This window comes from Oncorhynchus keta, chromosome 32, assembly GCF_023373465.1.
Source record: "Oncorhynchus keta strain PuntledgeMale-10-30-2019 chromosome 32, Oket_V2, whole genome shotgun sequence".
NCBI lineage: Eukaryota > Metazoa > Chordata > Actinopteri > Salmoniformes > Salmonidae > Oncorhynchus > Oncorhynchus keta.
Genome location: NC_068452.1, coordinates 11,155,986 through 11,181,120, shown reverse-complemented (window position 1 = coordinate 11,181,120; position 25,135 = coordinate 11,155,986). Strand labels below are relative to the sequence as shown.

The 25,135-nt window shown below is 43.5% G+C and overlaps 2 protein-coding genes across 3 annotated transcripts in view; both read right to left on the bottom strand.

The window, feature by feature from the left end:
* Window positions 1-25,135, bottom strand: part of LOC127914382 (uncharacterized) — a 402,938-nt gene that overhangs the window by 365,866 nt on the left and 11,937 nt on the right. The gene's annotated exons all lie outside the window — the stretch shown is intronic.
* LOC118365091 (zinc finger protein 501-like) overlaps window positions 1-25,135 on the bottom strand; it is a 289,246-nt gene that overhangs the window by 259,284 nt on the left and 4,827 nt on the right. The window contains exon 2 of one of the 2 annotated variants that reach the window (XM_035747037.2): window positions 4,226-9,071. The exons of the other annotated variant lie outside the window; for it this stretch is intronic. Coding sequence (XP_035602930.1) covers window positions 7,942-9,071 — 1,130 coding nt within the window. The 3' untranslated portion in view covers window positions 4,226-7,941. Of the gene's footprint in view, window positions 1-4,225; window positions 9,072-25,135 lie in introns of those variants that run through there. 2 annotated transcript variants of the gene reach the window in all.

Genomic DNA, 25,135 nt, shown 5'->3' with positions numbered 1-25,135 from the left:
GGTTGTTGGGCGGCCGGACGTCACAAGACGCAAAGATTTCATCTGGAGAGAGAGGGAGAAAGAGGTCAGAGCACAGGGTAGGGCAGTGTGAGCAGAACCAGCGGTGTCGTTTGACTTAGCAAACGAGGATCGGATGTCGTCGACCTTCTTTTCAAAATGGTTGACGAAGTCATCTGCAGAGAGGGGGGGGATTCAGGAGGGAGGAGAAGGTGGCAAAGAGCTTCCTAGGGTTAGAGGCAGATGCTTGGAATTTAGAGTGGTAGAAAGTGGCTTTAGCAGCAGAGACAGAGGAGGAAAATGTAGAGAGGAGGGAGTGAAAGGATGCCAGGTCCGCAGGGAGGCGAGTTTTCCTCCATTTCCGCTCGGCTGCCCGGAGCCCTGTTCTGTGAGCTCGCAATGAGTCGTCGAGCCACGGAGCGGGAGGGGAGGACCGAGCCGGCCTGGAGAGAGTCAAAGGATGCAGAAAGGGAGGAGAGGAGGGTTGAGGAGGCAGAATCAGGAGATAGGTTGGAGAAGGTTTGAGCAGAGGGAAGAGATGATAGGATGGAAGAGGAGAGAGTAGCGGGGGAGAGAGAGCGAAGGTTGGGACGGCGCGATACCATCCGAGTAGGGGCAGTGTGGGAAGTGTTGGATGAGAGCGAGAGGGAAAAGGATACAAGGTAGTGGTCGGAGACTTGGAGGGGAGTTGCAATGGGGTTAGTGGAAGAACAGCATCTAGTAAAGATGAGGTCGAGCGTATTGCCTGCCTTGTGAGTAGGGGGGAAGGTGAGAGGGTGAGGTCAAAAGAGGAGAGGAGTGGAAAGAAGGAGGCAGAGAGGAATGAGTCAAAGGTAGACGTGGGGAGGTTAAAGTCGCCCAGAACTGTGAGAGGTGAGCCGTCCTCAGGAAAGGAGCTTATCAAGGCATCAAGCTCATTGATGAACTCTCCGAGGGAACCTGGAGGGCGATAAATGATAAGGATGTTAAGCTTGAAAGGGCTGGTAACTGTGACAGCATGGAATTCAAAGGAGGCGATAGACAGATGGGTAAGGGGAGAAAGAGAGAATGACCACTTGGGAGAGATGAGGATCCCGGTGCCACCACCCCGCTGACCAGAAGCTCTCGGGGTGTGCGAGAACACGTGGGCGGACGAGGAGAGAGCAGTAGGAGTAGCAGTGTTATCTGTGGTGATCCATGTTTCCGTCAGTGCCAAGAAGTCGAGGGACTGGAGGGAGGCATAGGCTGAGATGAACTCTGCCTTGTTGGCCGCAGATCGGCAGTTCCAGAGGCTACCGGAGACCTGGAACTCCACGTGGGTCGTGCGCGCTGGGACCACCAGATTAGGGTGGCCGCGGCCACGCGGTGTGGAGCGTTTGTATGGTCTGTGCAGAGAGGAGAGAACAGGGATAGACAGACACATAGTTGACAGGCTACAGAAGAGGCTACGCTAATGCAAGGAGATTGGAATGACAAGTGGACTACACGTCTCGAATGTTCAGAAAGTTAAGCTTACGTAGCAAGAATCTTATTGACTAAAATGATTAAAATGATACAGTACTGCTGAAGTAGGCTAGCTGGCAGTGGCTGCGTTGTTGACACTACACTAATCAAGTCGTTCCGTTGAGTGTAATAGTTTCTACAGTGCTACTATTCGGGGGCTAGCTGGCTAGCTAGCAGTGTTGATTACGTTACGTTGCGTTAAAAGAACGACAATAGCTGGCTAGCTAACCTAGAAAATCGCTCTAGACTACACAATTATCTTTGATACACAGACGGCTATGTAGCTAGCTACGATCAAACAAATCAAACCGTTGTGCCGTAATGAAATGAAATGAAAATGTGATACTACCTGTGGAGCGAAGCGGAATGCGACCGGGTTGTTGTTGGCTAGCTGTTAGCTGTTAGCTAGCTAGCAGTGTCTCGTACGTTAAGGACGACAAATAGCTGGCTAGCTAACCTCGGTAAATTAAGATAATCACTCTAAGACTACACACTCTAAACTACACAATTATCTTGGATACGAAGACAGCAAAGACAACTATGTAGCTAGCTAACACTACACTAATCAAGTCGTTCAGTTGAGTGTAATAGTTTCTACGGTGCTGCTATACGGTGGACGTTAGCTATGTGGCTAGCTGCAGTAGACTACGTTAGGACGACAGCATCCGCCAACTCCTGGACAGTCTGTGGTGCAACATGGCATTGGTGGATGGAGTGAGACATGATGTCCCAGATGTGCTCAATTGAATTCAGGTCTGGGGAACGGACGTGCCTGTCCATAGCATCAACACCTTCCTCTTGCAGGAACTGCTGACACACTCCAGCCACATGAGGTCTAGTATTGTCTTGCATTAGGAGGAACCCAGGGCCAACCGCACCAGCATATGGTCTCGCAAGTGGTCTGAGGATCTCATCTCGGTACCTAATGGCAGTCAGGCTACCTCTGGTGGGCACATGGAGGGCTGTGCGCCCCCCCAAAGAAGCGCCACCCCACACCACGACTGACTCACCACCAAACCGGTCGTGCTGGAGGATGTTGCAGGCAGCAGAATGTTCTCCACAGCATCTCCAGACTCTGTCACGTCTGTCACATGTGCTCAGTGTGAACCTGCTTTCATCTGTGAAGAGCACAGGGCGCCAGTGGCGAATTTGCCAATCTTGGTGTTCTATGGCAAATGCCAAACGTCCTGCGCGGTGTTGGGCTGTAAGCACAACCCCCACCTGTGGACGTCGGGCTCTCATTTACCACCCTCATGGAGTCTGTTTCTGACCGTTTGAGCAGACACATGCACATTTGTGGCCTGCTGGAGGTAATTTTGCAGGGCCCTGGCAGTGCTCCTCCTTGCACAAAGGCGGAGGTAGCGGTCCTGCTGCTGGGTTGTTGCCCTCCTACGGCCTCCTCCACGTCTCCTGATGTACTGGCCTGTCTCCTGGTAGCGCCTCCATGTTCTGGACACTGAATTTTATTGTCAATCAGTGTTGCTTCCTAAGTAGACAGTTTGATTTCACAGAAGTGTGATTGACTTAGAGTTAGATTGTGTTGTTTAAGTACATACGACAGAAGTGTGTTTAATATACATTGACTAAAAAACACCAAAACAGTGTAAAGAGCCTGAATGTTGTAGCTGTGTTTGCTCGAAAGCCACCGAGGTGTCTGACTAGCTGTTGTTGTTGAAGGAGCGTCCCGCCCACTCGATTATATGGCAGCGTCGCCTGAATCTAAAAGACGCACACCGCCATCTGCTGACGGGAGTGGTCAACGCTGTTGAGGAACCAAACGTTTATTTTTTATATTAACCTTTCAAAGAGAAGCATGTGTTGATTGTTTTAAATTGTCACTCATTAAACACGAATCAAACTTTACACCCCACTACATATTTTTATTGAACCATACTTCTGACATGGATCATTTTGACCCCAGAGGCATATCTTTTATCATAGCCAAAATGTTGTTAATTCACTTCTTCGAATTTTTCATGTCTTTGTCAATCAACTTGTTCTTAATACATCTAAATCATGATTTAGTGTTTCTGTATCAATATGGACTTTTAACAAATTCAAATCCTTTGGAATAATTTTGACCTCATCCAAAAGCATCTTTGATAAATACGTTTATTTCAAATCAAAATCACATTTTATTGAGGCGGTGACAAACAAAACCAGGCCAGTTTTTTATTTACCTTTATTTTACTAGGCAAGTCAGTCAGTTAAGAACAAATTCTTATTTTCAATGACAGCCTAGGAACAGTGGGTTAACTGCCTGTTCAGGGGCAGAACAACAGATTTGTACCTTGTCAGTTCGGAGATTCGAACTTGCAACCTTTCGGTTACTAGTCCAACGCTCTAACCACTAGGCTACCCTGCCGCCCCGCCAGTAAATCTAATACTTTTAGTCATACATGTGGTCTTTCAGTGGTTATAAGTTCCATCTCTGGCCATGCTGGCAGGGTCTGAATCAAACCCAATGTCCAGTGGAATTGTTTGTTTCAGTTTTCAGTTGTTGAATCCTTTGACGTATTGATGATTTCAACATTTTTCATTTTCAACAAATGCACTGGGTTGGTTGAAAAGTGATACTAAACGTACATACCATGCACTATTTTGACATAGTGGAAGATATATGGAATTTATACTATTTTTCATACTAAGATGGACCAAGATCCGTGTTGCTTTTGCACATATTTGTTCATTGGTTTAGCAAGTCTGTTGATTGGTCTGTCATTGGGTTCATTTCTTTTGCAATATGTTCAAATTAAATCAAGCTTTATTTATACAGCACATTTCAGACATGGCTGCAACACAATGTCTTCACAGGAATAAATGTATTAAAAAAACAATGAAAATAAACAGAAATATCTACTACACAACAAACATAAGAGGATAAAAAACAGAAGATTAACAACTGAAAGACTAATGAGCACACTAAGGAAATGTCATTGATTACAATATTAACAATTGGATGCAACACCCAACTCTAACAAGACGGACAGCACAGGTGTAACACATTCTGACTAAAGAGGTGATACCAATCGGTTCGCCCTACGTGCTGTGGTGGAAATTCTACCCATAATAAATAATGAGAGGCTAAGTTAATAATCAATCAAGGTTTTACTTTTATTAAAAGACTTGTTATAACAAGGAGGCTTGCTTCTGGGTTATATACTATCTCAGGATAGGTGCAACTTCAGAGATGACGTACAATGGTTCCAAACACCAATCCCACATATCCTGTGCCAGACCTCGGGCCCCAAATACAATCTCCCCCTAGGTGGAGGTGACCGGCGCACAGACACTGTGGAGACAAGTGATTGGTTCCCATTACTCACACCATCCCTTCACATGGTTTGCAATAAACACACAGTTCACATATGGAAACAATTTTTCATTCAGATCTCCTTTGCCTTACTCTCTGCTGATATTCTGCCTAGCAACAGGGACATGTGATTGATGCTGATATTCTGCCTAGCAAAAGGGACATGTGATCGATACTGATATTCTGCCTAGCAAACAGGGACATGTGATCGATAAGCCTGACATCTCCCCTCTCTGGACCCAAAGTGACTGAGGCCCATTTGAGGGGGAGAGTGCAGCCGCCAACACCAGAGTCAGAAAGGAGACATTCTAATAACAAGAGGTCAATAGTTCATATCAGCATATTCTGCAGGTAATACATCTTAACTATCCATGTTACTTTGTTACTTAGCTAATTCTGATTTCTCCACCAGAATATTTCCCCAAAAACAGGCTCCAAAACAATAGCTATGTTACTGGTGTGCAGGATATAACCTTTACTCTGTGGAGGATCAAGAGGAACCAGTCAGTTTCTACCATATTCTTGGCTGAGTGTCCGAACATCATGGGTTCATTCTACACACCCAGAACAGTTAGAATCGGATGGGGCCACAGTGTCTCCTGACCCCTCATGTCTCAGCCTCCAGTATTTATGCTGCAGTAGTTTGTTTCGGGGGGCTAGGGTCAGTTTGTTATATCTGGAGTATTTCTCCTGTCTTATCCGGTGTCCTGTGTGAATTTAAGCATGCTCTCTCTAATTCTCTTTCTTTCGCTCTCTCTGAGGACCTGAGCCCTAGGACCATGCCTCAGGACTACCTGGCATGATGACTCCTTGCTGTCCCCAGTCCACCTGGCCGTTCTGCTGCTCCAGTTTCAACTGTTCTGCCTGTGGCTATGGAACCCTGACCTGTTCACCGGACGTGCTACCTGTCCCAAACCTGCTGTTTTCAACTCTCTAGAGACAGCAGGAGCGGTAGAGATACTCTCAATGATCGGCTATGAAAAGCCAACTGACATTTACTCCTGAGGTGCTGACCTGTTGCACCCTCGACAACTACTGTAATTATTATATTATTATTTAACCATGCTGAACATTTGAACATCTTGGCCATGTTCTGTTATAATCTCCACCCGGCCCAGCCAGAAGAGGACCGGCCACCCTTCATAGCCTGGTTCCTCTCTAGGTTTCTTCCAAGCTTTTGGCCTTTCTAGGGAGTTTTTCCTAGCTACCGTGCTTCTACACCTGTATTGCTTGCCGTTTCGGGTTTTAGGCTGGGTTTCTGTACAACACTTTGCTATGTAAGAAGGGCTACATAAATACAATTTGATTTAGTTAGAACAGGCCTACATCAACACACTTTTCTATGTTATAGGAGTTAGGTTCTTTACCAATCTCAAGCCCAATGCCTCGGCTTAAAGAATTATATTTTACTACACAAGCATTAGTAAGGTTTAACAGAAAATTCCCTCACAGTGCTAATGAGCTATACGGGCTAAAGTCCAACCTCAAAACATGAATGGAAAAACCAAAGCCTTCCCCCTTAAGACAACAAATATATCCTATATTTTTGTTGGACAAGTTCTCATCACCAACAGAAAACAACTTCCATTTCATATTAATATCAACTAAAATGCTTCACCTTCACCAATATAAACATGGTGTCTACTGGCTGTCAACAACTAAAAAAACAAGAAAAAACATGTCTAAATAATAATATACAATCATATTAGTTCTCTCCTTTTTCTTTCTAGAATCCTAAAACTAATTTTGAAATTATAATCAACCACAATGCTTCACCTTCCACAATATGAACACGATGTCGACTGGCTTTCAACAATTAAAACAAATGTAAAAAATGTTTTCCCCCACTAGCTTCTAGAACTCACTAGCTTCTAGAACTCACTAGCTTCTAGAACTCACTAGCTTCTAGAACTCACTAGCTTCTAGAACCAAACAACACTCATCTTTAATACGGAAAAATGTGCAGTCAAAATAAACTGTGATCCATGGTAACGCACTGGCTAAATGCAAAACACAAACATTTTGAGTGCCCACCCGTGAGACAATCAGCAAGTTTTCCTTAAAACTAACATGTCTGATTTCAAGAGGAAACTCCGGCAATATCCGTAGTAATTTTCCACCTCACTGCGGAGCCTCTCTCTCTCTTTTTCAGGGTTCACTTGATAGGCATGTTGTTGGATCGGGGCCCAGTCCCCAATGTCATGCTCTAGTACATTTGAGTTGGCACATCTGAGAATGAACCCTGATATTCTAAAAGCAGGGCAACAATGTCAATATAATTGTACCCAAAAATGGTCAGCTGGTTGCATAAATAATTATGATAGTTAAGATTACTAAATGTTACATGAATTGTAAATATGAAATATCAAAACCAAATGTACATGAATATGTATTGGCAATAATTCACTTAATACAAAAATCTGCAACAATCATATTACTTGAATTTTTTAAACAAGCTCCTTATAAACAGCACAAACACCAGAAACGCTGTTGTTTTGACAAGTAGCAATAAATCACTGAAATCGATTAGGGGGTAAAGTAGGTTGTACGTGATGTTGAAACTAACACAGCTAAAAAAAAAACACATGGAAATGGGAGATATCTTTTACCTCACTGGTTACAGGACAACCTGCAGAAGACAGTCAGCTACATTTTGGAGTGATGCATTTAAAATGTAGGGGCCGCTTAACAAAGGAACGCAACACTTATTTTTCATCACTCAACGATATGTTGAAATCAATTGCGTGAGAGTGGGGAGATAAGGTTGCACGTCCTGTTAAAACTAACAGCTCAAAAACCTCACGGAATCTAGGAGTAATGTGTACATCCCTGGTTAGAGGACAATTTGTATAAAGCAGATCGCTAAATTTTGAAGTGTTACATTTTGATTCTAGTGGGTAACCAACATGGTAAGTGTTACACAGCTCTTTTTGTGTCAGTCACTTTTTGTTAAATCACATAAATAGTACTCTTTCAAATCAGAGCCTGGATTTCCCCCCTGAGTCGAATATCCATATCAGGCTGAAATCAATAGAACACGGGGCAAACGATTAGGCATCTAGATTGTGACATAATTAAAACACTCTTTCTACAATGTTAAAGCATTCTACATTGTGACATTATTTCATTAATATCATGAAACAACTCCTTCATGTATGTATTTTCTGATGTTTGATCAGAGATCTTTTATCAGAGTATCTCCTGTCACATTGAGCACAGCTATGAGGCTTCTCTCCTGTGTGTGTTCTCTGGTGTACAATAAGACGGCTAGATGTAACAAAACTCTTCTCACATTGATCACAGCTATAAGGCTTCTCTCCTGTGTGTGTTCTCTGGTGTACAATAAGACTGCTAGATGAAGTAAAACTCTTCCCACATTGATCACAACTATATGGTTTCTCTCCTGTGTGTGTTCTCTGGTGGGATACCAGGTTGCTTGACTGAGTAAAACTCTTCCCACATTGAGTACAGCTATAAGATTTCTCTCCTGTGTGTTTTCTCTGATGTGATAACAGGCTGCATAAGTGAGTAAAACACTTCCCACATTGAGTACAGCTATACGGTTTCTCTCCTGTGTGTGTTCTCTGGTGTACAATCCGATGGCTAGATGTAGTAAAACTCTTCCCACATTGATCACAGCAATAAGGTTTATCTCCTGTGTGTGTTCTCTGGTGTGATAACAGGGTGCTTGACTGAGTAAAACTCTTCCCACATTGAGTACAGCTATAAGATTTCTCCCCTGTGTGTTTTCTCTGGTGTGATAACAGGTTGCTTGACTGAGTAAAACTCTTCCCACATTGAGAACAGCTGTACGGTTTCTCTCCTGTATGTGTTCTCTGGTGTATAATCAGATAGCTAGATAGAGTAAAACTCTTCCCACATTGATCACAGCTGTAAGGTTTCTCTCCAGTGTGAATTCTCATGTGTACTTTCAGTGATTTTAATCTTAAGTAACTCTTCCCACAATCAAAACAGTGGTGAGATTTCTCTCCAGTGTGAATTCTCAGGTGTACTTTTAGTGAATTTGATCTTGAGAAACTTTTCCCGCAGTCAGAGCAGCAGTATGGTTTCTCTCCTGTGTGTACTCGTTGGTGTATTTTAAGATCTGATGAAGATTTGCAACGTTTCCCACAGTCAGAGCAGCAAATAGATTTCTTCCTAGCGGGTCTCTGCTGGTGTTTCTTGAGATGTTCTGATGTGGAGAGACTCTGCTCTGCCTCGTCAGCATCATGTTGTTGTTGAGTCTCCCCAGAGGATCCATGATAGTCCCGTCTCTCTCCTGTGTGAACAACAAGTCAGACAGGTGGTTTAAGGCCCACAACAGCAGAAATCCACTGTAAAAGGTGATGCCAACAGCGTAGCAATGATGTTGTACAAACAATTGACGTCTGTAATGAATGTTAAAATTATTTGACAATCGTCTTAAGACAGTCAAGTCAGAAACTACAGTAAAATGTTGTCTTGTTTTCACATCAGTAGTAACATCAATTATTGTAGGCTAGAAATCAGTTATTCAAGTTGTTGAAACCCTAAGCAGTGTGCCAGAAGACGTTTGGTCTCCAATATAGGCCCCTTTCTGTGTTTGCTAAAATTGCCACACGAGGGCGATGCACAAACAATTTGGTTGCAGAAACTCCTCCCTGCTAATGAGGAAACCGCTGGTTATGGATGTAGTATATCTGCCTTGTTATACCAATACCATAGACATACAGTAAGACCCATAACTTCACCCAACAACAATATAGACCTTGGACTATATATTATTTAATATTTCAGGTGAAACATGGAAACTAAAATGTCTTTGTCATGACATTTCATAACCCGATCACCGGATAATTTTGTCAATAATCCCACTAGGCTACTCTGTAACGTGTTGTCATTCTAAATGTCCTGAATAAAGGAAAATAGCTCTGAGTGTTGTACAATAGCATATCCATCAAGGAACAGTTCTCTACACTAGAGGTCGACCGAATATGATTTTTCAACGCCGATACCGATTATTGGAGGACCCCCCAAAAAAGCCGATACCTATTAATTGTACAATTTATTTATTTATATATATAATTGTAATAATGACAATTACAACAATACTGAATGAACACTTATTTTAACTTAAAATAATACATCAATAAAATAAATTTAGTCACAAATAAACGATGAAACATGTTCAATGTGGTTTAAATAATGCAAAAACAGTGTTGGAGAAGAAAGTAATAGTGCAATATATGTGCCATGTAAAAAGGCTAACGTTTCAGTTCCTTGCTCAGAACATGAGAACATATGAAAGCTGGTGGTTCCTTTTAACATGAGTCTTCAATATTCCCAGGTAAGAAGTTTTAGGTTGTAGTTATTATAGTACTATTTCTCTCTATACCATTTGGATTTCATATAGCTTTGACTATTGGATGTTCTAATAGGTACTTTGGTATTGCCAGCCTAATCTTGGGAGTTGATAGGCTTGAAGTCATAAACAACACAATGCTTGAAGAGCTGCCTGCAAACGCAGTAAAGTGCTGTTTGAATGAATGCTTATGAGCCTAATGCTGCCTACCACCGCTCAGTCAGACTGCTCTATCATTGACTTAATTATAATATAACACACAGAAACAAGAGCCTTAGGTCATTAATATGGTCAAATACGGAAACTATAATTTTGAAAACAAGACGTTTATTCTTTCAGTGAAATACGAACCGTTCCGTATTTTATCTAACGGGTGGCATCCATAAGTCTAAATATTCCTGTTACATTGCACAACCTTCAATGTTATGTCATAATTACGCAAAATTCTGGCAAATTAGTTCGCAACGAGCCAGGCAGCCCAAACTGTTGCATATACCCTGACTCTGTGTGCAATGAACGCAAGAGAAGTGACACAATTTCCCTAGTTTAATATTGCCTGGTAACATTAATTTCTTTTAACTAAATATTCAGGTTTTAAAAAAAAATATTCTTCTGTGCATTGATTTTAAGAAAGGCATTGATGTTTATGGTTAGGTACATTCGTGCAACAATTTTTTTTTCTTCGCAAATGCGCTTTTGTTAAATCATCCCGTTTGGCGTTGTTGGCTGTCTTTGTTAGGAAGAAATAATCTTCACACAGTTCGCAACGAGCCAGCTGGCACAAACTGCTGCATATACCCTGACTCTGTTAAACAGAACGCAAGAGAAGTGACACAATACCCTAGTTAAAATAAATTCATGTTCGCATGCAATATTAACTAAATATGCAGGATTAAAAATATATATTTGTGTATTGATTTTAAGAAAGGCATTGATGTTTATGGTTAGGTAGGTACACATTGGTCAACAACTGTGCTTTATTTGCAAATGCGCTTGTTAAATCACCCATTTGGCTCTGTGATTCAATGATAAATTAACAGGCAACGCATTGATTATATGCAGAGCAGGACAAGCTACATAAACTAGTAATATCATCAACCATGTGTAGTTAACTAGTGATTATGTTCAGATTGATTGTTTTTTATAAGATACGCTTAATGCTAGCACCTTACCATGGCTCCTTGCTGCACTCACATAACAGGTATTCAGCCTACCACCAGTCTCCTCATGGAGAGCAAAGTATCTCTGTGTTGAAACAGACGAACGAGACCCGACTGTATATCAAGCATACAATAACACATTATAAACATCAATTTGTTAGGGATGTTGGATCCAACATGGAGCATGGCATAACTGTCTTTACCAGAGTAATGAATGAAGAAGCACTTTGGTTGTTGTTGCATGTCGTGATGTTTGTCATGTGACTGTCATTCAGAAAATGATTTCCTGGATCAGCTGATGATAGTTGAACATGTGACTGTAACTAAACAGCTACAGTATTAAGAATTATGTGTAAATATTGAAGAACCGCTTTAAAGACAGTATCCATTTGGGTGTTGTGAATCAACTTAAGGTGACTCTCGGATTTAGCAAACTCTGAAATGATTTAGTATTTATGTGCTCATGAAAACTGTTTTCCCAGCGTAACACAAGGAGACACTAAATGTTAAGTAGGTAGAGAGCATTTCAGAGATCTGAATACAAAAAAACTGTCTGACAGCAAGATCCAGTATTTAAGTTTAACATATGACAAGCTTAACGTTATGACTATAACTACTGTACCCCGAAGGAGGGGAACTCGGTACAACATACTATTAAATCCACGCCTCGCTGGAAGCCCGGCCGTCCACAGGTGATGACGTGAGGCTCAGACTTTACCGAGGAGCATAACGTCAGATTTTAGGAAGGCCAGCAGCAGGTCGGTTGGTTATTTCCTTCTGGTTATATTGATCTCTGGCTTCCTCAAGTCATTTGTGTGTAATTATTTAATCAAACGCTTGAAGTATCAGTTCAGTTCAAGATCCGCACAAACAGTTGATTTGATTCAACACATACAGTTGATTTGATTAAACACATGGGGTGCGTCTATATGAAGAATCACACGTAATAACATTTCAACCAATTAATTGGTAGAAAGAAAATAGTATTTTTGTTATCTGGGACAGTCATAGAACATACAACATACATGCATTCAGAACCCTTCCCCTTTTACACATTTTGTTATGTTACATCCTTACTCTAAAATGGATTACATTTTTTTTTTAAATGATCAATCTTCAGACAATACCTCATAATGACATCACAATACCCCAAAAAGTGAGAAAAAAAGTTTAAATGCGTGTATACCAGTGGTTCTATCACTGTTGGTCATGCCAGTAGGCTACAGTAGGTTGTATCTCTCCGAGTCAAGCTAGTAGACGACAGTAGACTGTATCCAAGTGGTTTTATCTCTCTAGGTCATGCCAGTAGGCTACAGTAGGTTGCAACTCTCTAGGTCATGCCAGTAGGTTACAGTAGGTTGTATCTATCTAGGACATGCCAGTAGGCTACAGTAGGTGTATCGCTCTAGGTCATGCCAGTAGGTTACAGTAATTTTTAACTTCTAGGTCATGACAGTAGGTTACAGTAGGTTGTATCTCTCTCGGTCATGCCAGTAGGTTACAGTAGGTTGTATCGCTCTAGGTCATGCCAGTAGACTACAGTTGGTTGTATCTCTCTAGGTCATGGCAGTCGGTTACAGTAGGTTGTATCTCGCCAAGTCATGCCAGTAGGCTACAGTAGGTGTATCTCTCAAGGTCATGCCAGTAGACGACAGTAGGTTGTATCCAAGAGGTTTTATCTCTCTAGGTCATGCCAGTAGGTTGTATCTCTCTAGGTCATGCCAGTAGGTTGTATATTCTAGGCCATGCCAGTAGGTTGTATCTCTCTCGGTCATGCCAGTAGGTTACAGTAGGTTGTATCTCTCTAGGTCATGCCAGTAGGTTACAGTAGGTTGTATCTCTCTAGGTCATGCCAGTAGGCTACAGTAGGTTGTAACTCTCTAGGTCATGCCAGTAGGTTGTATCTCTCTAGGTCATGCCAGTAGGTTGTATATTCTAGGCCATGCCAGTAGGTTGTATCTCTCTCGGTCACGCCAGTAGGTTACAGTAGGTTGTAACTCTCTTGGCAATGCCAGTAGGCTACAGTAGGTTGTAACTCTCTAGGTCATGCCAGTAGACTACAGTAGGTTGTATCCAAGTGGTTGTATCTCTCTAGGTCATGGCAGTAGGCTACAGTAGGTTGTAACTCTCTAGGACATGCCAGTAGGCTACAGTAGGTGTATCTCTCTAGGTCATGCCAGTAGGTTACAGTAGGTTGTATCTCTCTAGGTCATGCCAGTAGGCTACAGTAGGTGTATCTCAAGGTCATGCCAGTAGGTTACAGTAGGTTGTATCTCTCTAGGTCATGGCAGTAGATTACAGTAGGTTGTATCTCTCTAGGTCATGCCAGTAGACGACAGTAGGTTGTATCCAAGTGGTTTTATCTATCTAGGTCATGCTAGTAGGTTACAGTAGGTTGTAACTCTCTAGGTCATGCCAGTAGGTTGTATCTCTCTAGGTCATGCCAGTAGGTTGTACATTCTAGGCCATGCCAGTAGGTTGTATCTCTCTCGGTCATGCCAGTAGGTTACAGTAGGTTGTATCTCTCTCAGTCATGCCAGTAGGGTACAGTGGGTTGTAACTCTCTAGATCATGCCAGTAGGTTACAGTAGGTTGTATCTCTCTAGGTCATGCCAGTAGGCTAGGTAGGTTGTATCTCTCTAGGCCATGCCAGTAGGCTAGGGTAGGTTGTATCTATCTAGCTCATGCCAGTAGGTTACAGTAGGTTGTATCTCTCGGTCATGCCAGTAGACTACAGTAGGTTGTATCCAAGTGGTTTTATCTCTCTAGGTTATGCCAGTAGGTTGTATCTCTCTCGGTCATGCCAGTAGGATACAGTAGGTTGTATCTCTCTAGGTCATGCCAGTAGGTTACAGTAGGTCGTAACTTCTAGGTCATGACAGTAGGTTACAGTAGGTTGTATCTCTCTAGGTCATGCCAGTAGGTTGTATATTCTAGGCCATGCCAGTAGGTTACAGTAGGTTGTATCTCTCTCGGTCATGCCAGTAGGTTACAGTAGGTTTTATCTCTAGATCATGCCAGTAGGTTTCATCTCTCTCGGTCATGCCAGTACGTTACAGTAGGTTGTATCTCTCTAGGTCATGCCAGTAGGTTACAGTAGATTGTATCTCTCTAGGTCATGCCAGTAAGTAGAAACTCTCTCAGTCACGCCAGTAGGTTACAGTAGGTTGTATCTATCTAGCTTATGCCAGTAGGTTACAGGAGGTTGTATCTCTTGGTCATGCCAGTAGACTACAGTAGGTTGTATCCAAGTGGTTTTATCTCTCTAGGTCATGCCAGTAGGTTGTATCTCTCTAGGTCATGCCAGTAGGTTGTATATTCTCGGTCATGCCAGTAGGTTGTATATTCTAGGTCATGCCAGTAGGTTACAGTAGGTTGTATCTCTCGGTCATGCCAGTAGGTTACAGTAGGTTGCATCTCTCTCGGTCATGCCAGTAGTGTACAGTAGGTTGTAACTCTCTAGGTCATGCCAGGAGACTACAGGAGGTTGCCAGGCAAGGGTAGTTTGTATCTCTCTAGGTCATGGCAGTCGGTTACAGTAGGCTGTATCTCTCTAGGTCATGCCAGTAGATTACAGTGGGTTGTATCTCTCGAGGTCATGCCAGTAGACTACAGTAGGATGTATCTCTCTAGGTCATGCCAGTAGATTACAGTAGGTTGCAACTCTCTAGGTCATGCCAGTAAGTTGTAACTCTCTCAGTCACGCCAGTAGGTTACAGTAGGTTGTATCTATCTAGCTCATGCCAGTAGGTTACAGTAGGTTGTATCTCTCTAGGTCATGCCAGTAGGTTACAGTAAGTTGTATCCAAGTGGTTTTATCTCTCTAGGTCATGCAATTAGGCTACAGTAGGTTGTATCTCTCTAGGTCATGCCAGTAGGTTACAGTAGGTTGTAACTCTCTAGGTCATGCCAGTAAGTTGTAACTCTCTCAGTCACGCCAGTAGGTTACAGTAGGTTGTATCTATCTAGCTCATGCCAGTAGGTTACAGTAGGTTGTATCTCTTGGTCATGCCAGTAGACTACAGTAGGTTGTATCCAAGTGGTTTTATCTCTCTAGGTCATGCCATTAGGCTACAGTAGGTTGTAACTCTCTAGGTTATGCCAGTAGGTTGTATCTCTCTCGGTCATGCCAGTAGGATACAGTAGGGTGTATCTCTCTAGGTCATGCCAGTAGGTTACAGTAGGTCGTAACTTCTAGGTCATGACAGTAGGTTGTATCTCTAGGTCATGCCAGTAGGTTACAGGAGGTTGTATCTCTAGGTCATGCCAGTAGACTACAGTAGGTTGTAACTCTCTTGGCAATGCCAGTAGGCTACAGTAGGTTGTAACTCTCTAGGTCATGCCAGTAGACTACAGTAGGTTGTATCCAAGTGGTTTTTTCTCTCTTGGTCATGCCAATAGGCTACAGTAGGTTGTAACTCTCTTGGCAATGCCAGTAGGCTACAGTAGGTTGTAACTCTCTAGGTCATGCCAGTAGACTACAGTAGGTTGTATCCAAGTGGTTGTATCTTCTAGGTCATGCCAGTAGGTTACAGTAGGTTGCATCTCTCTCGGTCATGCCAGTAGGTTGTATCTCTCTAGGTCATGCCAGTAGGTTGTATATTCTAGGTCATGCCAGTAGGTTACAGTAGGTTGTATCTCTCTCGGTCATGCCAGTAGGGTACAGTAGGTTGCAACTCTCTAGGTCATGCCAGTAAGTTGTAACTCTCTCAGTCACGCCAGTAGGTTACAGTAGGTTATATCTATCTATGTCATGCCAGTAGGTTACAGTAGGTTGTATCTCTCGGTCATGCCAGTAGACTACAGTAGGTTGTATCCAAGTGGTTTTATCTCTCTAGGTCATGGCAGTAGGCTACAGTAGGTTGTAACTCTCTAGGACATGCCAGTAGGCTACAGTAGGTGTATCTCTCTAGGTCATGCCAGTAGATTACAGTAGGTTGTATCTCTCTAGGTCATGCCAGTAGGCTACAGTAGGTTGTATCTCTAGGTCATGCCAGTGGGTTACAGTAGGTTGTATCTCTCTCGGTCATGCCAGTAGACGACAGTAGGTTGTATCCAAGTGGTTGTATCTCTCTAGGTCATGGCAGTAGGCTACAGTAGGTTGTAACTCTCTAGGACATGCCAGGAGACTACAGGAGGTTGCCAGGCAAGGGTAGTTTGTATCTCTCTAGGTCATGGCAGTAGGTTACAGTAGGCTGTATCTCTCTAGGTCATGCCAGTAGATTACAGTGGGTTGTATCTCTCGAGGTCATGCCAGTAGACTACAGTAGGATGTATCTCTCTAGGTCATGCCAGTAGATTACAGTAGGTTGCAACTCTCTAGGTCATGCCAGTAAGTTGTAACTCTCTCAGTCACGCCAGTAGGTTACAGTAGGTTGTATCTATCTAGCTCATGCCAGTAGGTTACAGTAGGTTGTATCTCTAGGTCATGCCAGTAGGTTACAGTAAGTTGTATCCAAGTGGTTTTATCTCTCTAGGTCATGCAATTAGGCTACAGTAGGTTGTATCTCTCTAGGTCATGCCAGTAGGTTACAGTAGGTTGCAACTCTCTAGGTCATGCCAGTAAGTAGAAACTCTCTCAGTCACGCCAGTAGGTTACAGTATGTTGTATCTATCTAGCTTATGCCAGTAGGTTACAGTAGGTTGTATCTCTTGGTCATGCCAGTAGACTACAGTAGGTTGTATCCAAGTGGTTTTATCTCTCTAGGTCATGCCATTAGGCTACAGTAGGTTGTAACTCTCTAGGTTATGCCAGTAGGTTGTATCTCTCTCGGTCATGCCAGTAGGATACAGTAGGGTGTATCTCTCTAGGTCATGCCAGTAGGTTACAGTAGGTCGTAACTTCTAGGTCATGACAGTAGGTTGTATCTCTAGGTCATGCCAGTAGGTTACAGGAGGTTGTATCTCTAGGTCATGCCAGTAGACTACAGTAGGTTGTAACTCTCTTGGCAATGCCAGTAGGCTACAGTAGGTTGTAACTCTCTAGGTCATGCCAGTAGACTACAGTAGGTTGTATCCAAGTGGTTTTTTCTCTCTTGGTCATGCCAATAGGCTACAGTAGGTTGTAACTCTCTTGGCAATGCCAGTAGGCTACAGTAGGTTGTAACTCTAGGTCATGCCAGTAGACTACAGTAGGTTGTATCCAAGTGGTTGTATCTTCTAGGTCATGCCAGTAGGTTACAGTAGGTTGCATCTCTATCGGTCATGCCAGTAGGTTGTATCTCTCTAGGTCATGCCAGTAGGTTGTATATTCTAGGTCATGCCAGTAGGTTACAGTAGGTTGTATCTCTCTCGGTCATGCCAGTAGGGTACAGTAGGTTGCAACTCTCTAGGTCATGCCAGTAAGTTGTAACTCTCTCAGTCACGCCAGTAGGTTACAGTAGGTTATATCTATCTATGTCATGCCAGTAGGTTACAGTAGGTTGTATCTCTCGGTCATGCCAGTAGACTACAGTAGGTTGTATCCAAGTGGTTTTATCTCTCTAGGTCATGGCAGTAGGCTACAGTAGGTTGTAACTCTCTAGGACATGCCAGTAGGCTACAGTAGGTGTATCTCTCTAGGTCATGCCAGTAGATTACAGTAGGTTGTATCTCTCTAGGTCATGCCAGTAGGCTACAGTAGGTTGTATCTCTAGGTCATGCCAGTGGGTTACAGTAGGTTGTATCTCTCTCGGTCATGCCAGTAGACGACAGTAGGTTGTATCCAAGTGGTTGTATCTCTCTAGGTCATGGCAGTAGGCTACAGTAGGTTGTAACTCTCTAGGACATGCCAGGAGACTACAGGAGGTTGCCAGGCAAGGGTAGTTTGTATCTCTCTAGGTCATGGCAGTAGGTTACAGTAAAAAATAGGCTGTATCTCTCTAGGTCATGCCAGTAGATTACAGTGGGTTGTATCTCTCGAGGTCATGCCAGTAGACTACAGTAGGATGTATCTCTCTAGGTCATGCCAGTAGATTACAGTAGGTTGCAACTCTCTAGGTCATGCCAGTAAGTTGTAACTCTCTCAGTCACGCCAGTAGGTTACAGTAGGTTGTATCTATCTAGCTCATGCCAGTAGGTTACAGTAGGTTGTATCTCTCTAGGTCATGCCAGTAGGTTACAGTAAGTTGTATCCAAGTGGTTTTATCTCTCTAGGTCATGCAATTAGGCTACAGTAGGTTATATCTCTCTAGGTCATGCCAGTAGGTTACAGTAGGTTGCAACTCTCTAGGTCATGCCAGTAAGTTGTAACTCTCTCAGTCACGCCAGTAGGTTACAGTATGTTGTATCTATCTAGCTCATGCCAGTAGGTTACAGTAGGTTGTATCTCTCGGTCATGCCAGTAGACTACAGTAGGTTGTATCCAAGTGGTTTTATCTCTCTAGGTCATGCCATTAGGCTACAGTAGGTTGTAACTCTCTAGGTTATGCCAGTAGGTTGTATCTCTCTCGGTCATGCCAGTAGGATACAGTAGGGTGTATCTCTCTAGGTCATGCCAGTAGGTTACAGTAGGTCGTAACTTCTAGGTCATGACAGTAGGTTGTATCTCTAGGTCATGCCAGTAGGTTACAGGAGGTTGTATCTCTAGGTCATGCCAGTAGACTACAGTAGGTTGTAACTCTCTTGGCAATGCCAGTAGGCTACAGTAGGTTGTAACTCTCTAGGTCATGCCAGTAGACTACAGTAGGTTGTATCCAAGTGGTTTTTTCTCTCTTGGTCATGCCAATAGGCTACAGTAGGTTGTAACTCTCTTGGCAATGCCAGTAGGCTACAGTAGGTTGTAACTCTCTAGGTCATGCCAGTAGACTACAGTAGGTTGTAACTCTCTTGGCAATGCCAGTAGGCTACAGTAGGTTGTATCTTCTAGGTCATGCCAGTAGGTTGTATCTCTCTAGGTCATGCCAGTAGGTTGTATATTCTAGGTCATGCCAGTAGGTTACAGTAGGTTGTATCTCTCTCGGTCATGCCAGTAGGGTACAGTAGGTTGCAACTCTCTAGGTCATGCCAGTAAGTTGTAACTCTCTCAGTCACGCCAGTAGGTTACAGTAGGTTATATCTATCTATGTCATGCCAGTAGGTTACAGTAGGTTGTATCTCTCGGTCATGCCAGTAGACTACAGTAGGTTGTATCCAAGTGGTTTTATCTCTCTAGGTCATGGCAGTAGGCTACAGTAGGTTGTAACTCTCTAGGACATGCCAGTAGGCTACAGTAGGTGTATCTCTCTAGGTCATGCCAGTAGATTACAGTAGGTTGTATCTCTCTAGGTCATGCCAGTAGGCTACAGTAGGTTGTATCTCTAGGTCATGCCAGTGGGTTACAGTAGGTTGTATCTCTCTCGGTCATGCCAGTAGACGACAGTAGGTTGTATCCAAGTGGTTGTATCTCTCTAGGTCATGGCAGTAGGCTACAGTAGGTTGTAACTCTCTAGGACATGCCAGTAGGCTACAGTAGGTTGTAACTCTCTTGGCAATGCCAGTAGGCTACAGTAGATTGTAACTCTCTAGGTCATGCCAGTAGACTACAGTAGGTTGTATCCAAGTGGTTTTTTCTCTCTTGGTCATGCCAATAGGCTACAGTAGGTTGTAACTCTCTTGGCAATGCCAGTAGGCTACAGTAGGTTGTAACTCTCTAGGTCATGCCAGTAGACTACAGTAGGTTGTATCCAAGTGGTTGTATCTTCTAGGTCATGGCAGTAGGCTACAGTAGGTTGTAACTCTCTAGGACATGCCAGTAGGCTACAGTAGGTGTATCTCTCTAGGTCATGCCAGTAGATTACAGTAGGTTGTATCTCTCTAGGTCATGCCAGTAGGCTACAGTAGGTTGTATCTCTAGGTCATGCCAGTGGGTTACAGTAGGTTGTATCTCTCTCTGTCATGCCAGTAGACGACAGTAGGTTGTATCCAAGTGGTTGTATCTCTCTAGGTCATGGCAGTAGGCTACAGTAGGTTGTAACTCTCTAGGACATGCCAGGAGACTACAGGAGGTTGCCAGGCAAGGGTAGTTTGTATCTCTCTAGGTCATGGCAGTAGGTTACAGTAGGCTGTATCTCTCTAGGTCATGCCAGTAGATTACAGTAGGTTGTATCTCTCGAGGTCATGCCAGTAGGCTACAGTAGGATGTATCTCTCTAGGTCATGCCAGTAGATTACAGTAGGTTGCAACTCTCTAGGTCATGCCAGTAGGTAACTCTCTCACACGCCAGTAGGTTACAGTAGGTTGTATCTATCTAGCTCATGCCAGTAGGTTACAGTAGGTTGTATCTCTCTAGGTCATGCCAGTAGGTTACAGTAGGTTGTATCCAAGTGGTTTTATCTCTCTAGGTCATGCCATTAGGCTACAGTAGGTTATATCTCTAGGTCATGCCAGTAGGTTACAGTAGGTTGCAACTCTCTAGGTCATGCCAGTAAGTTGTAACTCTCTCAGTCACGCCAGTAGGTTACAGTATGTTACTATCTAGCTCATGCCAGTAGGTTACAGTAGGTTGTATCTCTAGGTCATGCCAGTAGACTACAGTAGGTTGTATCCAAGTGGTTTTATCTCTCTAGGTCATGCCATTAGGTTGTAGTAGGTTGTAACTCTCTAGGTTATGCCAGTAGGTTGTATCTCTCTAGGTCATGCCAGTAGGATACAGTAGGTTGTATCTCTCTAGGTCATGCCAGTAGGTTACAGTAGGTCTAACTTCTAGGTCATGCCAGTAGGTTACAGGGTTGTATCTAGGTCATGCCAGTAGGTTACAGTAGGTTGTATCTCTAGGTCATGCCAGTAGACTACAGTAGGTTGTATCTCTCTTGGTCATGCCAGTAGGCTACAGTAGGTTGTAACTCTCTAGGTCATGCCAGTAGACTACAGTAGGTTGTATCCAAGTGGTTTTTTCTCTCTTGGTCATGCCAGTAGGTTACAGTAGGTTGTAACTCCAAGTGGTTATATCTCTAGGTCATGCCAGTAGGCTACAGTAGGTTGTAACTCTCTAGGTCATGCCAGTAGACTACAGTAGGTTGTAACTCTCTTGGCAATGCCAGTAGGCTACAGTGGTTGTATCTTCTAGGTCATGCCAGTAGGTTGTATCTCTCTAGGTCATGCCAGGTTGTATATTCTAGGTCATGCCAGTAGGTTACAGTAGGTTGTATCTCTCTAGGTCATGCCAGTAGGGTACAGTAGGTTGTATCTCTCTAGGTCATGCCAGTAAGTAGTAACTAGTCACGCCAGTAGTAGGTAGGTTATATCTATCTATGTCATGCCAGTAGGTTACAGTAGGTTGTATCTCTCGGTCATGCCAGTAGACTACAGTAGGTTGTATCCAAGTGGTTTGTATCTCTCTAGGTCATGGCAGTAGGTTACAGCAGGTTGTATCTCTCTAGGTCATGCCAGTAGGTTACAGTAGGTTGTATCCAAGTGGTTATATCTCTCTAGGTCATGGCAGTAGGCTACAGTAGGTTGTAACTCTCTAGGACATGCCAGTAGGCTACAGTAGGTGTATCTCTCAAGGTCATGCCAGTAGACGACAGTAGGTTGTATCCAAGTGGTTTTATCTCTCTAGGTCATGCCAGTAGGTTACAGTAGGTTGTAACTCTCTAGGTCATGCCAGTAGGTTGTATATTCTAGGCCATGGCAGTATCTCTCTCGGTCATGCCAGTAGGGTACAGTAGGTTGTAACTCTCTAGATCATGCCAGTAGGTTACAGTAGGTTGTATCTCTCTAGGTCATGCCAGTAGGCTAGGGTAGGTTGTATCTCTCTAGGCCATGCCAGTAGGCTAGGGTAGGTTGTATCTCTCTAGGTCATGCCAGTAGACTACAGTAGGTTGTATCCAAGTGGTTGTATCTTCTCGGTCATGGCAGTAGGTACAGTAGGTTGTAACTCTCTAGGTCATGCCAGTAGGTTACAGTAGGTGCAACTCTCTAGGTCATGCCAGTAGAGTTGTATCTCTCTAGTCACGCCAGTAGGTTACAGTATGTTGTATCTATCTAGCTCATGCCAGTAGGTTACAGTAGGTTGTATCTCTCGGTCATGCCAGTAGACTACAGTAGGTTGTATCCAAGTGGTTTTATCTCTCTAGGTCATGCCATTAGGCTACATTAGGGTGTATCTCTCTAGGCCATGCCAGTAGGTTACAGTAGGTTGTATCTCTCTCGGTCATGCCAGTAGGTTACCGTAGGTTTTATCTCTAGATCATGCCAGTAGGTTTCATCTCTCTCGGTCATGCCAGTACGTTACAGTAGGTTGTATCTCTCTAGGTCATGCCAGTAGGTTACAGTAGGTGTATCTCTCAAGGTCATGCCAGTAGGTTACAAAGGTTGTATCTCTCTTGGTCATGCCAGTAGGTTACAGTAGGTTGTATCTCTCTAGGTCATGCCAGTAGGTTACAGTAGGTTGTATCTCTCGGTCATGCCAGTAGACTACAGTAGGTTGTATCCAAGTGGTTTTATCTCTCTAGGTCATGCCATTAGGCTACAGTAGGTTGTAACTCTCTAGGTTATGCCAGTAGGTTGTATCTCTCTCGGTCATGCCAGTAGGTTACAGTAGGTCGTATCTCTCTAGGTCATGCCAGTAGGTTACAGTAGGTTGTATCTCTCTAGGTCATGCCAGTAGGTTGTATATTCTAGGTCATGCCAGTAGGTTACAGTAGGTTGTATCTCTCTAGGTCATGCCAGTAGACTACAGGAGGTTGTAACTCTCTAGGCAATCAGTGGCCAGTAGGTTGTAACTCTCTAGGTCATGCCAGTAGACTACAGTAGGTTGTATCTCTCTAGGTCATGCCAGTAGGTTACAGTAGGTTGTATCTCTCTAGGTCATGCCAGTAGGTTACAGTAGGTTGCAACTCTCTAGGTCATGCCAGTAAGTTGAAACTCTCTCAGTCACGCCAGTAGGTTACAGTAGGTTGTATCTATCTAGCTCATGCCAGTAGGTTACAGGAGGTTGTATCTATCTAGCTCATGCCAGTAGGTTACAGGAGGTTGTATCTCTTGGTCATGCCAGTAGACTACAGTAGGTTGTATCCAAGTGGTTTTATCTCTCTAGGTCATGCAATTAGGCTACAGTAGGTTGTAACTCTCTAGGTTATGCCAGTAGGTTGTATCTCTCTAGGTCATGCCAGTAGGTTACAGTAGGTCGTAACTTCTAGGTCATGACAGTAGGTTACAGTAGGTTGTATCTCTCTAGGTCATGCCAGTAGGTTGTATATTCTAGGCCATGCCAGTAGGTTACAGTAGGTTGTATCTATCTAGCTCATGCCAGTAGGTTACAGGAGGTTGTATCTATCTAGCTCATGCCAGTAGGTTACAGGAGGTTGTATCTCTTGGTCATGCCAGTAGACTACAGTAGGTTGTATCCAAGTGGTTTTATCTCTCTAGGTCATGCAATTAGGCTACAGTAGGTTGTAACTCTCTAGGTTATATCTCTCTAGGTCATGCCAGTAGGTTACAGTAGGTCGTAACTTCTAGGTCATGACAGTAGGTTACAGTAGGTTGTATCTCTCTAGGTCATGCCAGTAGGTTGTATATTCTAGGCCATGCCAGTAGGTTACAGTAGGTTGTATCTCTCTAGGTCATGCCAGTAGGTTGTATATTCTAGGCCATGCCAGTAGGTTACAGGAGGTTGTATCTATCTCGCTCATGCCAGTAGGTTACAGTAGGTTGTATCTCTAGGTCATGCCAGTAGACTACAGTAGGTTGTATCCAAGTGGTTTTATCTCTCTAGGTCATGCCAGTAGGATACTGTAGGGTGTATCTCTCTGGGTCATGCCAGTAGGTTACAGTAGGTTGTATCTCTCTAGGTCATGCCAGTAGGATACAGTAAGGTGTATCTCTCTTGGCCATGCCAGTGGGTTACAGTTGGTTGTATATCTCTAGGTCATGCTAGTAGGTTACAGTAGGTTGTAACTCTCTTGGTCATGCCAGTAGGTTACAGTAGGTTTTATCTGTAGATCATGCCAGTAGGTTACATCTCTCTAGGTCATGCCAGTACGTTACAGTAGGTTGTATCTCTCTAGGTCATGCGAGTAGGTTACAGTAGGTTTTATCTCTAGATCATGCCAGTAGGTTACATCTCTCTAGGTCATGCCAGTAGGTTACAGTAGGTTGCAACTCTCTAGGTCATGCCAGTAAGTTGAAACTCTCTCAGTCACGTCAGTAGGTTACAGTAGGTTGTATCTATCTAGCTCATGCCAGTAGGTTACAGGAGATGTATCTCTAGGTCATGCCAGTAGACTACAGTAGGTTGTATCCAAGTGGTTTTACCTCTCTCGGTCATGCTAGTAGGTTGTATCTTCTAGGTCATGCCAGTAGGTTACAGTAGGTTGTATCTCTCTCGGTCATGCCAGTAGGTTACAGTAGCTCATGCCAGTAAACTTCAGGAGGTTGCCAGGCTAGGGTCGTTTGTATCTCTCTAGGTCATGGCAGTAGGTTACAGTAGGTTGCAACTCTCTAGGTCATGCCAGTAAGTTGTAACTCTCTCAGTCACGCCAGTAGGTTACAGTAGGTTGTATCTATCTAGCTCATGCCAGTAGGTTACACAAGGTTGTATCTCTAGGTCATGCCAGTAGGTTGTATATTCTAGGCCATGCCAGTAGGTTACAGGAGGTTGTATCTCTAGGTCATGCCAGTAGACTACAGTAGGTTGTATCCAAGTGGTTTTTTCTCTCTTGGTCATGCCAATAGGCTACAGTAGGTTGTAACTCTCTAGGTCATGCCAGTAAGTTGTAACTCTCTCAGTCACGCCAGTAGGTTACAGTAGGTTGTATCTATCTCGCTCATGCCAGTAGGTTACAGTAGGTTGTATCTCTAGGTCATGCCAGTAGACTACAGTAGGTTGTATCCAAGTGGTTTTATCTCTCTAGGTCATGCCAGTAGGATACTGTAGGGTGTATC